This window comes from Poecile atricapillus, chromosome 4, assembly GCF_030490865.1.
Source record: "Poecile atricapillus isolate bPoeAtr1 chromosome 4, bPoeAtr1.hap1, whole genome shotgun sequence".
Lineage (NCBI taxonomy): Eukaryota > Metazoa > Chordata > Aves > Passeriformes > Paridae > Poecile > Poecile atricapillus.
The window spans coordinates 50,892,737-50,909,799 of NC_081252.1; the positions used below are offsets into that span (position 1 = coordinate 50,892,737).

The 17,063-nt window shown below is 42.4% G+C and overlaps 1 protein-coding gene across 3 annotated transcripts in view; it reads left to right on the forward strand.

Moving 5' to 3' along the window:
- CORIN (corin, serine peptidase) overlaps positions 1–17,063 on the forward strand; it is a 115,567-nt gene continuing 98,504 nt past the window's right edge. For 2 of the 3 annotated variants that reach the window (XM_058837993.1, XM_058837994.1), the window contains exons 1-2: positions 1–160; positions 16,596–16,740. In XM_058837993.1, coding sequence (XP_058693976.1) covers positions 86–160; positions 16,596–16,740 — 220 coding nt within the window. In that variant the 5' untranslated portion in view covers positions 1–85. Of the gene's footprint in view, positions 161–529; positions 611–16,595; positions 16,741–17,063 lie in introns of those variants that run through there. The other variant, XM_058837995.1, reaches the window with a different exon arrangement.

A 17,063-nucleotide genomic window follows, 5' to 3' on the forward strand; every position in this document is an offset into this window, starting at 1 on the left:
GCGGGTGGGCACAGTTCGTCAGAGACCGAGGTAGAGAAGGGTGAGGGGGCGGCCGAAGTGGAGAGGGGTCAGCAGCAGCCAGAGCATGCTCTCCACGCAACAGTTCCCTGCCCTGCCTGCGGCGGAGGAGCGCTACCGGCAGGTCCTCTCCGCCAGCCGGGTAAGGCGAACCTCAGGGCGCTCCCCTCCTCGCGGGGGCCGCCTGGGGACCGCGGGCCGGGGGCTCGGGAGGGCTGCTGGCTCGGTCGCTCGGCGACCCCCGGGCTGTGTGCGGGGACAGCGCACTTAGGGGACACCCCCGGCCGCCGCCGGCCCAGCGGGCAGTTCCCGTGCGCGGCGCACAGCCGTGGGGCTGAGCGGCAGGTTGCTCGGGCAAGCGGAGAAGGGGCGACCCTCACTCCGAGCCCACCGAGCTGTTGTAGCGAGAGCGGACCCGTGGCTCGCAGGCAGGGACGGGGCCGTGTCCCCCGGAGGCGCGGCCTGGGGGACGGCCGAGGACGAGTGACCGCCCGCGCCCAACCTGCCGCGATGGGGCCGTCCCGGAGCGCTCCTGTGCCGAAACTTGCGGGGACGCGCCGGGGACGGCCGCGTTCAGAGGCGCGGGATGCAGGTGAGCCGCAGCCAACAAGCGCTCGTTGTCGGCGTCTCAGGGAGAGCCGAGCGGCGCCCTCGCCCCGGTTTTCTCACCAAGCGCGGAAGATCGGGGGGGCTGCTGTGCCCGTTGAATGCTCTGCTGCTGGAAGGAGCGGGGAGGAGTTGGCCGAGCCCGACAACAACGGGTCCGGCTAGGATTTGCAGGAACAAAGTTTCGGCTTAACCTCTGGCAAGGCTGTCATGGCAGCTCCATCGGCGGCCGGGCTCCCGCGGAGCCGATGCACCGTGACCCCGGCGCGGTAGTTGCCTCCCGGTATCAGGGGGAGCTGGCTTTACCCTTGCGTCGGTGCACCCTGGGGTCGGGCGGAGGGACCCCCACTCCCCTCCCACGGCTGTCCGGCGGGACGGTACCGCTGGCCACTCGCGGGAGGAGGATACCCTGCACAGGGTCACAGAGGGGGCATTTCATCCTTCCAGGGAGAGCGAGCCAGCCTCTGTGGTTAACAGTGTCCGAAGGGGATAGATAGCGCAGTGTGGGCAGTCTCCTGCAGACACCTGTGGGGAGGATGAGAGGGTCTGCCCGTGGGGGAGAGGCTGCGTAAGAGGGGGCGAGAGGAAACTTGCAGGAGGTGGCTGCTGTATTAGTGAGAACTTGCAGGTTGGGAGGTTGGGTCCCCTCAGCCTGCCCATCCCTCCGCTAGCCGGGGCGCAGGTGTCGCCCCGGTGTCCCCGGCGCGGGTGGCGCTGTCAGAGGGGCCGCAGCTGTACAGCGGGAGCGTCCGCAGGGAGGGAGCGGCGAGCGCCGCGCAGGAGTGCTGAGCCTGATGCGTGGCTCCTGCAGAGGGGCCAGGGGGCTGCTCGAGCTGTCTCACCGATCGTACGCGACCGAAATGGCACAGCAGGGGGTTTCACAAGTTCATAAACACGGCAGTATACTTTAGTAGTATCATTGCTCCACTTGATTTAAAATGCAGAATCCTTGGATGCATTTCATGGCAGGCAATTAATTAATTAACTTAAATTACTAGTAGTCTGGTTGAGATGGCGAAACTCTGAAGTGAAACCAAATAGCTAGAGCTTTTAATGCATTCACGGGACCTCTTGGGAAGTTTTGGCTTTCAGCAGTAAGAGTATGGTAGTGGATTTTTCCATATGGCTATGTACACCCTTCCTTTGTTCCTAAAGAATGGACCAGTCAGCAGAACTAAATTCTTTAGTTTGTTTTTGTAATGGATGCTCTAGTTGGAGATCTGTTAGAAGCTTCTTGGGTACTGTGGCCCATAGATGAACGAATGTATCACTGACATAGTCCAAACAACTAAAAAGTTGTAGTACAAGAAATTAGAGAACTGCTCTGCCTGTGTCCCTACAAAAGCTGGTGGCATCCCCAGAGGACCTTGGACATCTAGGTTCTGTAGAAAGATGGGGACTTCTCCAGGTGAACAAGGGAATCCTAAACAGTGTTCACACCTCTTTTAGAAATTAAATGTTTACGACATTTTTTCCCTCCTCCAAAGGCCATTTATGAAATACCCCAACAGGCAGATGGATCTTTCTGCCTGTGGAGAAGCCTGGCCCTCCAGCCCCACATGTAATCCTCATTAAGCATGCATTTTGAAGGAAGCCACCAGCACTCATTTCTCCGAGAAGGCTCTGGTGGTGGTGAGCCAGGCAGCACAGCAGCTTTCCCATGTTACAGGAGTTCTCTTGTGCTCTTAGTATCTCATGAGGCCATCAGGACAAAATATTCTTTTTCCTGAGTCTTTTGGAGCTGGAACTATAAAATACTGAAGAAAACATTCACTTCCTTTCCACAACTCTTAGCTGGCACTCTACTGTATGCAGATAACTTGAGTGTCCAGTGAATTAAAAGTATTGTATGTAGATGGTTTGAAATGTGTAATGATTGGAGGTGTTCTATAAAATGTGAACAGGAAAATTTTATATATCTCTGTTACTGTTTGGCTGTTATGTATTAGATGATGTCTGCAGATACAAGTGAAAGCCAGGACTGTTAACAGTGCCAGTAATTATTTTAAAATGTGGGTTTACTTGAATGTAGGAGTTGCCCTTTTTTTTCTTTTTCTTTTCCTGCTAAGCTGATATACATATTTAAGTCTTAGCACTCAGTTCCCTTGAGGAACATTACTGTCCTGGCATTATATTAAGTCCATGTATTGCCAGACAAATAATTTCTTGTCATTACTTGCATAGCCAGACAAGGAATGTGTGCAGAAGCTGAGGTGGATAAGCACCTAGACAGAAATCTCATTTGTCAGAAGAAGAATGGTCCTTTCAAGGGAAGGTGGGACAGGCAAGGGAATGTTGGGATGGTTGTAGCTGGCAAAGAAATCCAGCAGCTCCTGCTCAGCTCTAACCAACAAATGTTAAACCACAAACAAACCCTTTGTACACAAGCAGGAAGACAGCACTTCAAGCAGTGTGACTAAGTAGATGTTTGAGCCTGAATCTTTGCCATGGTGAGGCCCAGCAGATTCAGGTCATCCCAATCCAGGATACAAAATATAAACTCTACTGGCACTTCCTTAAGAGGTGGGAGCTGTGGCTTTGATCCCACCTGGACCAGGAGGCCCTGGGCCCCAGGTCATCTGCTTCCAGGCTGAACAGATCATGCTGTTAAGCAGTTACATACAGTGGCACTATCTCCTAGTGTGGTCAGGTTTTAAAAGAAGGTGCTTATAGCTACACTGTGTGGGAAGAGTCCTGTCAGCGTGTCAGGTATCCTTAGCAAGTGCTTACAAGGCCAGATGAATGTCTTGTTTCTGAATGCCGGGCAGGGTTTGGCAGGGGCGGATGTCAGGCCACTTGCAGCAGGGCGGTTTTAGACTTGCACATGCAGCTTAGGCCCTTCCAAATGTGGCTGCCAGACACCTCCTGATATTTGAATGCCTTCAGGATGAAGCAGCTAAGTAAGCAGCGGGGCTTGAGGGGGGCAGTGTGATTACAGTTTGAAATACTGATGCTTGTAGTCTGTCCCAGTTTCTTTCCCTACCAAAAAGAAATGGGCCTCGTTAAGCAGCAGGCTGGGTACATGCAGTTCTCCAGTGCCAGGAGAGGAGGGTAGGTGATAACCCGCTGTGAACTGATGGATTGTCACAGCAGGAGAAAGAAAGCTTAAGTTCTCCTTGTAAAGGTTTTCACACTCAGAACAGTGACTGAAGACGGTATCCAGATAGCTCCAGCCTGACCACTCTCATTGCCTCTGAATTTTTAATTCTCCCGGCGCTCTGCAGTCAGCTGTTGACTTGTGAGCAGTTTCACCGAGAAGTGTCCTGAGCCTCACTCTGGGTGCCAGGGCGTGGGAGCCCCCTGCCCTTGCTGGCACCTGTGGCCGCGGGCACCAGCAGCTGCGTGGGGTGGCCCTCACTCCCCGAGAGGCTGCACGAGTTAAAGTGGGGGGAAAGAGGGAAGGAAGGGCCCCTGGGCTTTGTCCCTTTGGCTCTCACGGCAGCAGCCCCCGTGTGCAGCGGCTGTCCCCTCTCCCGGCCGTGGCCGCCGTGCCCGGCTGTGCTGAGGGGCGAACGGGGGGGCTGCTCCTGGCTGCCTCTCCCAGTCCGCAGCCCCGCGGCAGAAGAATACGATGCCGGTCGCATCCTTTCCCTCAGTCCCCCGCCCTCTATAAATAACTCTGGCTGAGCTGACCTGTCAGATTCCCCCGGCAGAGCGGATCCCCTGACCCGGGCCGCCTGCAGTGGAAAGTCTGAATGCAAAACATACCGCGGTAAAAATAGAGCGGCCGGGGAGCCCCGCCGGCAGGTCCCGGCGGCTCTCGGTGCCGCACCGGGCCCGGCTCCCGCTGTCCGCTGGGCGCTCCCGGCTCCCGCCAGCACCAGGAGCTCTCCCCCTGCTCCTAAATCTTCGTACGCTTCAATGTCCCAGCGGGGAATGCTTTTCTCGCTAGAATTATACTTCAGATGGAAGTATAATTCATTTTTGCTGTGGAACAGGTAGTTCCAAGTAACGTTTTTAATTTTGGTGTGCCTTTCTAACCAGCAAAGATGAAAGAAATGCGAATAATGGTTTAATATCCTAAATGTAAAAATAATAATGAGATAATTGTCAAGCAAGAGATTCTCATTTCGAAAAGAGGTGAAAATGTTGCTACTTCTGAAGTCTGAATTGGATTGCATCCTGTGCCTACCATGTGCAGACACTGCTCCCCTGAAGGGATGGATGCTCCTTGGGCATGGTTTCAAGCCATTATCTTTTAAAGCAATGCTTGTAACTAAATTGTGCATATATTATTCCTGGTTGTTTTACCTGAGAAACTTGAATATCTGGAGGTTAAAGCCTGCAACAGACACCAGAAAATGCTGTCTGATGCTGCTATGCCTTGTCCTTCTGGTGCATCCATGTCACAGTTCTTGTCCCTCAGTGCCCGTTGGCACACAGCCAGCTCTAGGGGTGGTGGCAGGGTGGCCTCGGCCCACAGCCAAGCACTACATGGCCACTTGCTCTCTCTCTACCCCATCCTGTAGGATGGAGCAGAAAATATAAAGAATGAAAAAGCTCATGGCTCAAGATTAAGGCTAGGACATCCCTTCCTGATCACCACCGTGGACAAAACAGACTCAAGTGGAATAAATTAGTTTATTACTGATTAATACATACTGACTGATTCAGATACTGTGAAACAAAAACAAAAAATGAAGCAAGCATTAAAACACTTCAGGAAAGCACCTCTCATCCTCACTTCCCAGACTCAGCTTCACTCCAGATCCCCTTTACTCCTTCCCCCTTGTTATCACCACAGGTGGCACTCAGTTCCTTCAGTGAGGCAATGAACAGCGCATGGAAGGACTCTGGTTCTCTGCTACTCCTTCATTCTTACTCATCCTCTGCTCTGGTGTGGATCCTCCATTTGGAGTATTTGCTGTACCATGGAGCACATACTTCTCTGACCTTGGTGCTAGCACTGCTGTTTCTCACTCTTTTCCTGCTTCTCTGCAGGTGTGTGTGTGTGCCCTTTCTTAAATACTTTTTCATGGAGGCACCACCAACATGGTTGATGGGCTCATCTGTGTTCTGTGCTGTGGATTCAGGTGGAACTGGACATGTCTGGCAGACAGCAGCTCCTGCTCTCTCCTCAAGGAGGCCAACCTTGCAGTCCCCCCACTGCCAGCAGCTTGCCACCTACATGGATGTCTTTGGCCAGCGTACTGACCAGAGTAGCAGTGTTGCCTCTGTGGTTGTCTGCTTCCCTGTCCCTCTTTCCCTATCCCTGAATCATGAAAGGATGAAAAGAATCCAGATGCCATCCTTCTGTTCCTTTTCATAATTTCTGTCATTAGAGTGGTTCCTTTGCATCATCTGCTTGTTTGGGTGCCACACAGTTTACAGTTCTCTGGGTTTTTTTGAGTTGTTTCCAGCATAAGATAGCTTTTTAGCACATTGACCTCTAGAAAATGAAAGGAGGCTGAAAATCAGATACTGACAGAGTTGCTTTTGAATAATGAAGTTTGTGCTGTGGTGGTTCAAGCGCTGCCCTTGGGGGACAGCTCCTGTAAGTCTGTAGGAAAAAAGACTGTCAGGTTGCATCACTGCAGGTGCTCCTGTAAGCTATTGCTCCTCCAGAAGTCCAAGGATATTGCCTTCTTTATTGCAAAAAAAGTATTTTGTATATTGAATGTTTAATTAATCTTCATCTAATCCTTTAAGGGAAAGGAAGTGAAGGTAGAGATTCCTTTTTTTATGACTGCATCAGATTTCATCTACTCCAATTCACTTGCTGTAGTTCAGGGAAATTCCAATATTTGGTGTATGGTGCTTTTGCTTTGGGACTGTTAGTGATTGTCAAAGTCTGTCTTTCCCTTCTTCTCTTCCTAAAACCTGTAACACTCAGTCCTGCCATATACAGAACCTGGTGTTTTAAAAACTAATGTGCTAGAATCTTTCAGAACAGATTTGTTTGATGCAAGAGAGAGATTTCTCTTGGCAGTGATTTAGCAGTAGTAGTAACTGCCCAGAGAAATTCTTATTACTATTCATCACCTCAAATAACTCCCAGCTTCAAAATAGCCTATACTGTCACTCTAATATCATTGAAAGTTACTTGACAACATCAAAGACTCAGGAAGCATTTCCTAAGGAAAGAGACTCTCATTTCTCCCCTTTTCTGCCTCTGAGTAAAGGAGTGAGAAATTGCTTATGTTCTCCTTGCATTGTTGATCTCACTAGATTTCAAAAAGCAGTCTGGTCTTTCTTTTGGAAATAAAATCACTGGTAGGTAGCACTGAGGAGTTTTCCATCCCACATATCTGAGTCCTGCAGCTATCCATTTGTGTAATAGTACAGCATATAGCTGTAATACACAATTACGTTTTCTCCAGACTTCTGTGGGACAGTGGAACAACATGGAGATGTCTTCCATTGCTGCTGCTTTTGCTGTCAGTTTTTTTGCTGGGTGGGTTATTTTGCCTGTGTTAAAATTGTCCTGAAACCAGTGGTACCTGGAGATCATAAAAAGCAGCACATGCTACATTTCTCAGGCTTTTCCCAGCCTCTTGCATTTTCACATCTCCAGGAAGAAACACAGACAGCTGAGCTCACCTTGCCTTAACAACCTGTGCATTTTTGCCATGACACAGTACTGAGGGACAGCTGAAAGATACTTTCTTGTTTGAAAGATGCTAGTTCTGTGCTTCTGCAAGTATTGTCTAAATGGATAATATATCTGAAAGAATATTAGGAATTGTAGAGTAAGTAGCTATCTTTCTTCTTTGCTTTTTGATATGCAGCAACTAAGTAACCAAAGAATTAAGTAGTAAATGTCTTTTCTTAAGCTTTGTTTTGTGTCTGCTCAGCCATTTCAGGGGTGTTAGCTTAAATGATTTGTAGTGCATGTAGACAAGCCTGGAAAGGAAGTCTGAAATGATGATTCAATACATGTAAAAGTTGTTAACAAATCCTTTTCCCTATAAAGTGAGAGACATGGAATAGTGTTGATGGTAGTCTGGATGGTTTGAGAATCCAGATGGTTTCCATTTGCTTTTTCTTTATCATAGATAGGATTATTCTATGACTCTTGGAGTTTTACAAAGAAAATGTGAATGGAAGGAAACCTGGCATCTGTTGTAGGGATGACAAATTGAATATTGCTAGCCATAAATATAGTAAAATTTTTCCTATTTGACAAAATAATTAATCAGGTTGTTATTGTTTCAGTGACTTAGATGGATGTTTTTATCCCATAAATCTTTATGTGATCCATAAAACTTTAGTGCTATATCGAAGTCATAGTCAAATACATACACCAATGTAAGTGCCTTGTTAACCCACTTAATGTTGAGCTTTCTGTATCAGCTCATTTTTTTTTAAATTCAGCAATATTGAATAGGTTTAATCTCTAGTCACCTCTCCAGTTATTTCTGTCACAATGTCCTGGTAGTTTCAAAAAACATCCTTCTCTTTCTTTATTTTCTTTTACTGAAGCAAAATGTTCAATGACATGTTCCTGAACAAAGTGGTGTCCTACTGAAAAATGAATGAGTCACCTCTAAATTTTTTAGTTAGTAGGTTATCGACCTTTGTGACGTTGTGTAAACCCATTTTCATCTTTGGGAGGAGGTCAAATAAAAGTCCAGCTATGATATCTGAACAGATAAGACTTTGCTTTGACACTAAATCATGTCTGTTCCTTTGATTAATATTGCTGTTGGCTTTATCTTTGGTCCAAGGGTCCATCTTTTATTCACAATTCAGAAAAAATCAGTAAAGTTAACATTATACATTTAAATCCCAAATTTTAATTTCTTCTAGGCAGAAGTTTATAGTTGAAGAATAATTATGCATTTTTAATGAAAAATTAATAAAAAATGCGTGAAAGATAAAGAAACAAATGCTTCTAAGGAGATTTTAAGCAATTTTTAAGCTTGCATTCTAGTTTACCAGCCAGCTAATGTAATTGAAAGCTTCTGATTTTAAATGGGTTAAGCAATTGCATAATCAGCAATAGGCATGGCACAGAGGGTTAAATCTACTGATGAGGCATTAACAGGAAAAAAAGGTATGTCCAATTATGAGCTGTAATTACCTTGTGTGGGATGGGGCTCCTAATGGGATTTTTTTTTCACAGGCAGTGGGTGACTGATATGTGAGCCACAGGACAGGAAGGATCTCTTTTTTGCCCTTTCTAGTTTTCCAGACTTGAAAGATTCTTTTAGGAGGAGGTTTTCCTAATAGTATCCCTCCACCCACTCAGAATGTTTTTATTTTTTTTCCATTTTTTTTTTTTTTATTGTCAGAAAGTAGGCTTCTAGGATTTTTCTGTGGGTTTTTTTATGGTTTTCGATTTTGCCTCTCTGATGCTAATGGCTCTTCTGCAGACATCTGCTCATTGAATTCCCAGCAAGGCAGGAACCTGAAGAGGGTACTGTGTTTCTCCCTGCTTTTTGGGTTGTGATTCTCAGCAGTGTGTAGCCAGAGGCTTGCCATCGCCGCTCAATGTGCTCAGCTCAATGCAATTAACATCTGGGTAGTCAGGAAAGCATTAGAATGGTGTCTCTGTGTGTTCAGAAAAACAGCACGGCACTGTGGAAACTTTCATGAGTAATTTCTGCATGCCATAAAAAAAATTAATAACCCCTAGAGCATGAATTCTGCATTAGTTAAAGAATACTTCCCCCAGAACAATTTCCCACTGCTTGCTGAAGTGGGCTGAATGGATGTTCGTGTTCTGGCACTGAGAAATATCAGATAATGCTAACCGTAGTCTAATCCTTAAAATTAATGCCTTTCAGACACACTTCAGTTTTTACAAAGTCTTTGCTATCTTCCATATGTTTACTGAACCTTGCTCATCTTAGGAGGCATGGCAATATCGCACATCTTTCTACCAGCTGTAAGTAATAAAGAGAACTTAGAACTGTAGTAAGTTTGCCATCAGCTGTAATAATTCCTAAACAGAACATTCTTGAGAATTCAACAAAGTTCCAAGGTAAAATGGGAAGTATCCATACAGTAGTTTTAAGTTTACATCAGTGACATTATAAATAATTGTAAATATGTACAATATTTAAGTAAATATGTAAACAATTAACATTTATGTCAAAACAGGATCATTATTCAGCAGCACCTCTTAAAAATTAAGGGATTACAACCTATTGGTATTTAAAAATGATACTACTGTTCTTCAGTAATGATAAATATAATTTTTTCCCTGTTTTCTAATTCAAATTTTGAAGACTGATTTGTACTGACTGTATATGTTGGCTAATGGTATGTCATTCTTATTTACAATGAGATGGAGAATAGTTATTGGTATCACACATGGAATCCAAGAAAATCCTTTCTTTTCCACTTCCATCTTTTGCATGAGATGTTAAGCATATATTACCTGTAATGGAGAATGAAGGTCAATAGTTTGCTTGTCAATAACTTTCTGATTTCTAAATGAAATATTTTCAGGGAGACCAATTATTAAATTATTTTTTAATGTCTATTTTGATATCAAATAGATGTTTTTCAAAATGCCTTTATAGTCCACTGCATTGCCAGGATAGAACAGTGTATTATTTCCCTAAAGAACTGAAGAAATGAGAATAAAACTCAGAACTCCAAATCATCTGGCCGCAGGGCCTATGTCTGAGTGGCCAACTTATTTCCACCTCCCTCAAAGCCTTCAGAAAGGGAAGAACGAATTATGAAAGAGAAGTTGCACCAGAAGCAGGCTCCCTTAATTGAGAATACACTGTAAAAATAGTAACTTGGGCTCTGGCAGCACCACTGGCAGCTCAGCAGATGTCTGTCACCCCAGATAAAAGCAGATTTGGAAATGCATATTGGTGGCTGTGATATCTGGCTGTTCCTCAGCTGGAAATGCGGAGTGAGGGTGGGTTATGCAGGAGGTATCTGCAGCCACACTGGACAGCACAGCAGGCACACAGCTTGGCAGGTGGCAGTGAAAGGTTTCCCACACACAGGCGAGTGGAACACCATAGGTGTGCCTTTGGGTTGGGTCTCAGTGAACTTTCCGATGGTTCGCTCAAACTGAAGCTGGAGCAGCATAAGAACGGTGTTGTCACTGAACATGGAGAGACATACTTGAATGTCACCTTGACTCTTCTGAGCTTCTCCTTAGTTACTCAGTTCCAAAATTTTTCAAGGCTCACAAAATTGCTGAAATTGTTGGGGGTCAAGAGTTCCAAATATGTGCAACAGAAATGAAGGAAAGAATATCACATAAACATTCATAAATCTTGAATTAGTGACTGACTTTGGGTGATGCCAAATTTGATTTTTGCAACACTCAAACTGGATTTTTATTTCTCAAACTGGATTAAAAACAGCTTGAAAAGTCTTCTGAACAGAAGTGGATAGTGGGTCTCTACAGTATTGTGAAAGACAAAACATCACTTTATTTTACACCTTGCATCTTCTTCAACACAGATGAAACATCACTGACACAGTTACACTTTACTTATTTTAAGTGAAAATGTACATCAGGAAGATAAAATGTGTTTCAGGTTTATGCTTCAACCAAAAGAATCTGAGTGTACACGGCATCTAGCACCAACCAAATACTTTGTTAGGAAAGATATGTCCAGCTTTATATGATATCTCCCTTAGTGGGATACTGTGAATTTTGGATTGATTTATTTCATGGAAGAAAAAGGAGGTCTGATTGTCAAAATGAACTTCTAATGAATTATGTCAGCAATTTGTAATTTGTCTAAGGATATGGAATTCCCTGGGAGAAGTTACAAGATTACAGTGAACTTGAACTATCAGGAAAATAGTGCATTTAACTGGCAAATAACAACTTGTGATAATAACATGCTCTTCATGTTTGCTTACCTGCTGTATGAAAAGGGTTGTTTGGGTTTCTTTTCTTGCCTTCTGTATGAAAAGATGTTTGGGGCTTTTTTGCTGCTTTGTTGCATGAGATTTTTTTTTTTTTCCTCCAAATGGCACTATTTCATTTTAGAATAACTGTGACACTACTGTTCTTCAATTTGTGTATACTAGAATTTGGATACTGCCTGTATTTGCAGACAAAAGCTGCTTAGTATCCAATTTCTTTTGCTGCCTTAACATTCATTCGTCATCGTCCGTTTCAGTTTGGCTCTCTAATTCCTCTAACACTGAACATGAAATATTTTGCAACTTTTTGCCTATTTGTGTTTTTAGCATTGAAGGATTTGTCTTACTACTTGTTAAATGACTATGAAGTATGGTGTTACATTTTTTTGACAATAAAGTAGTCAAATAGAGGTACATTGGTGACTCCTAATATTCACGTAAACAGGACAGAACTGTTAAAAAATGTAGGCCATTTTCAACTTATGTTACTCATTACCAGGCCTTTGAATATCATGAGTTGACCAAAAAAGGCTGTAAGAATGAGTATATTTATATTTATATTTATTTATATTTATGGTGTTTTGTGCTTAAATGTAGACACTTCACATGTTCAGCTTTTTCTCTGTAGCCATAACAAGTGGGAACCATCTTCCTTTAATGGCAAAAGGAAAGATGTAATGGCTGGTATGGTCATGTCAGTCCAGTATCTAGAGATTTAAGACCAGCATCATAAGAGCAGATGAAATCACAAGAGCTGACAACTGAGCACTGCTTCAACATTAGAAGAGGAACAATATCAAGGATACGTAAAGAGCTGCAGATAGTTTCCCTAATCTTACATATTTATTGCTTGGCTGGATAGCAGATTCCTCAATGGCACTTTGAGGACTTCTGAGGACAATGGGGGGACTTCTGAGGTCACCTGTTTACTGCCCCCTGACATTCTTTCTGCATTTCATGGTAGTTCTTCCTTCCACTTTCCATTCCAAACACTAAATAATGCTCAAGATATATTAATGCTTCTGATCTAAGAGGTGTCTTCTACATTTCTGTGTAGAGACCCATCTTGCACAGAAGATACTGACAGTAGGCAATTAGCCCTAATGATACTTCTTTATTGGGAGAACATCTGTTAGTTCTGTTAGTGACAACAGCAGGAGATATTTTTGTCAAGTGCTTATACCATGATTCAGGCTGTTTTATAGACTAGTAACTTAGATACTTTTAGTATCTAAAAGGAAAATTGCATGCTACCATAGGTTTTTCACCCATAAATCTTAATGGAATCTGTCATTTCTCTGCTTTAATATGACAGGCATGTTATTGAAATGACAGCCATGAGATCAGATTCTTTCCATGTCTTTCAGAAAATAAGCTGTGAATTTTGGTCCAATGAATTTTTAGTCTTTTTGTAGTCAGATGGCACTCCACATTCTTTTCCATCTTACTTTTTTTCTGCCTCTGTTGTTCCAGAAAATAAACTGAGCAGTCTGATCCAGCAGTCCTGGATAAACCTAGAATTTTTAAAAAATAGGAACGGACTGAAATTTGCTCAGAATTTCTCTTTAGTCTATTTTCTTTATAGGAAGTCTTGCAGTTGTTACTGAAAGAATGCCACTCAGATAAGCAGCAGTTAATGTAATTTCGTTAGGGACAAAACTTTTTACCTGTCAGAAGAAATTATCTGATGTTTTTAGGCATCCTCTGTTCTGACTATATTCTTGTTAAATACAAAACCTGTTTGTATTAAAAGCAAATGACTTCTTGGCCTTAAAAAACAAACACCAATATTTTCTAACTATAGTGCACATAGTACTTAATTCAGAAAAATATTTCTTAGATTGAGTTTTCTAACAACAATGCTATTAAGAGAACTTGCACCAGCGTTCTTTAAGTATTGAGAATATGTTTTAGTCCAGTGCTGTAGATTTTTGTCTAAATCTATTTTATGCTGAAATCTTTAGCATTTAGGGTTGATTTCTTTCAGTGGATCCTCAAGGATTCTGCTTTTAAGTCTTCTTGTCCTTCCCTTGGAAAGAGAGATAAATATGTATCTATCAGGTACCTCAGTCTTAGAGGCTTGGAGAATGAGTCAGAGAAACTATTAACTACACAGAGAGTTGAGGGAGACTGGCTTCTTCTCTCAGCCACTAACCTAGAAGCTTGAAGTGAGCTGAGGAATAAGCACTTTGCACTCCTGTTTCCTTCCATAGGCCCATTTTTATCTGAAGATTCCATTATTTATGTCTTTAGTCTATTATTTGTTCCTCTATTCCATTATTTATTAGAACTGAGAGAACAGAGCACGTCTGAAGTTTATGCAGATTACCATTGTCATACTAGAGCACTTCAAGCTGGTGCGTGTATTGCAATATTTTGTGGCAAGAGGAAAAGAAATACTATCAGGGATTATACCAACAGTAGGTGTAATACATTCATGTTTATCTGTAGGACACTTTATTAAATTCTCATTGTTGATAGGAACCAGTAGCACTATCTCAAGTGTTAGTTCATATTCATCAGAGAAATTGACAGAAAAAAATACTGTAGATATTCAAGTGATGGAAAAAGGTAAAATTTGGAATCTGGATAAATTAAATTTATGCTTGCATAGTCACTGGTGATGATTTAAGTAGGTGTATTGTTTTTCCTGAGGTCCTTTTCCTGTAGAAGGGAAAAATACAACATGCTGTTTGGTTTGCTATAAATATTTACTTTGCTGTTCTACAGAACAAGCAATTCATGGTGCTTAGAGAAGCATTGCTCAAGTGGTTGTGATAGTCTGCTGAGTTGTAGATCTAATTTTTTAACTGCTTCAGGTGAAAAAGGGTACTGAACTCAATTTCCTGGTTTCCTGTGGGAGCACTGCATCCACTGCACTGTTGTCTGTGCTTTCAGAAGTAATTATGGCAGTGTCTTGGGAGATCTGTATTCACAGCAGAGTTGTGTCATTCCTCTGTTACCTGTGCTCACAAGGGGGCATAATACAGGCTGTGCAAACCCAGGTTCTGGAATTCAGGGAAGTTGCTGTGAGTACCGCAGCTAAAGCTCCTGGATTCCAGCATTACCAGAAGCAAAACGTCAGGCAGACACTGAAGACTTTAATATGAAAAGGTAGACAAGTGTGGACTGCAGGAAGTCAAGCAAGTATTGTCTAAAGGTCACATGGATTGAAGTTCCTAATATTCACCTAAATCCTTAACTTTATCTGTGACTGAATGTTTTAGCTGTCACTTGTGGACAGGGGCAGTAATTAAGCTGAGATAGTCTTGGTTTGAAACATTTGCAACTTCTGAATAAGAGGCTGATTAAGAGAAAACAATTCTGACAACCAATTAACTCTCTCCAGTATCATTTATATTTCTCCTGTTCTGGGAAATGAGGACCAGATTACAGACTTTGTTGTCTCACTCAGACTGTTTCAACAGACATTGTTTATTCTTATCCTGAGCTGGCTGTTTCAGATTTTCCAATAAATCCAACATCTTTGAGTTTACCATCCTACTTGCTAGATAAATCTAGTAGCACTAGACTGCTAGGACTACTAGGGCTATGTTGAGACCGAATCACTGGGATAGGAGGCAGTGAGATACCACTAGCAGCTCACACCATACCAGTACCATGTGCATTTTCAGTGTTAATGTTTTTACTTAGAACAGTGGAAGTAAGTCAAATGGAAGAAATGGAAATAAGTCAAATGGGACAGACACTGTACTGGATGAATCTCAAAGTGGTCAGATGACGTGATGCTTAGCAGCGTCGGAAAAGATACAACTTCACAAGTGCAGTTTTCTTAGCTTCTGCTGTCTGTCAAGGGTCTGCAGTGTCGAGTAACCAGGGGTTTCAGGAATAGATGATGATTCTGCTATCAGCAAGGAAAATTTCCTTCCAAATAGTCTTTATGCCAGGCTGGAACAAGAGACATTGCAGAATGATGGAAAATTATTCTGCAAATCCTAATTACACCTACAGTCTTCTCATTCAAGGCAGTAAATGGGCAGTGAGGTTGTGGGATGGTATAAATCCAGTTTCTTTCCAGCAATTCCTTAAGAAATAGTTCAGCTTCAGTTTGTGCCAGTCAGTCTGATGACCTGCTCTTTACAGAAAGGCACGTTCAGCAGAGCCAGCCAGAGGGATAACCCACAGAGACTGGCATTTACGAGACTAATATTATTTATGTTGTAGACTTCAGTCTCCTGAGGTTCTTCGGGGAGAGGCTGTCAGGGTAATGGATGCCTTTACTCTTCTGTCCTGACACAGTCAACTTTGATGTGATTGATCTTCCTGACAAAGAGGATAAACTATTAGTCATCCTTTGGGAAGACACTGTCTGGAATGAATAAACCTATCATCCAGTTTCACATTATCACAGGGAGAATTTTACTTTTTGGTCAGTTTCAAATAAAAGGGCATTGACTTCATAACAGTTTCAGCCTTGCTTTTTTTGTTTTTGTTTCTGTTTAAAAAGTATGACATTTCTCCAGTATATGAGACCATAGCATTAATGGAGTTAGGTTTAAAAAATATAAAATGCATGTTTAGGCTTTTACAAGGGTTTGAATTTTTGTACTTTGTGCAACTCAGTTGAATTCAGAAAATTGTTTTTCTCTATTCTTTTGTATTCCACACATAGAACAGAAAATGTGATTTGCAAACTCTACATAATAAAGTAATCTGTTATGTTATAATTTTATAAGGTACTTATAAAAAACAGACATTATTGTGCATAGTAAGTCTTCTTTTGTCATTTAAAACAAAGGTTATAATAGTATCTTGATTCTTTAATAAAAGAAACAAGAACATGGAGCTCTTGAATAATTACTAATGGATTATTTTTAATTATAGTCTGTATTTAGCCCTATTCCTTAAGTTTATTATGTATTTTACATTTTTATTCAAATGAAATGCCTTTCCAACATCCAGTTCATCAGAAATGTTCAGATATTTCAATGAAGCTATAGGACTGTGGATATTGAGTAAAGTTTAATAAATTATACGGATTGTGCTAGACTGTCCACCAGAAAGAAAATTTACATACAACTTGCCATTAAGAATCTATTAGCTATTCACAGCATATATTTAAATCATGTAGCTGTGCAATAGGGAGGGAGGACTGCTATTGAAAACATAGGAGTTACTGGTGGTCACCAGCATGATAAAACTGCATTTTTGTTTTTCAGGTCTTAGGAACAGATGAGGATAATATGGGGGATGGCTGCTCTCAGAAACTGGCTTCTGCCAAGTTCCTTCGACTTTTGCTCCTGATACTGATTCCATGCATCTGTGCCCTCATCCTTTTGCTGGTGATCCTGCTTACCTTTGTAGGTGAGTGCTTTTGTAATTAAGGAGGCACTTTTAAATTAAAGAAACTAAGCTAAAACTAAGACCACATTTTCAAGTGCTAATATAATTATGGACATGAGATATATATCTTGGCACACCTAACTGAAAAACTACTGTACCTAGTGACCGTTGCAGAGAAATAATATTTAATGTATTGATGAGGAAACCTTTTCTGATTTTCTCAAGGTACATTTTTGAGGAACACATTATCTTGAATATGTAGACAGTTTTTAGCAGGCCTTTTAAAAGTACAAAAGATACTTTTGTTATAATTTTAGATCACTATCAGTGGAATGGAATATTTA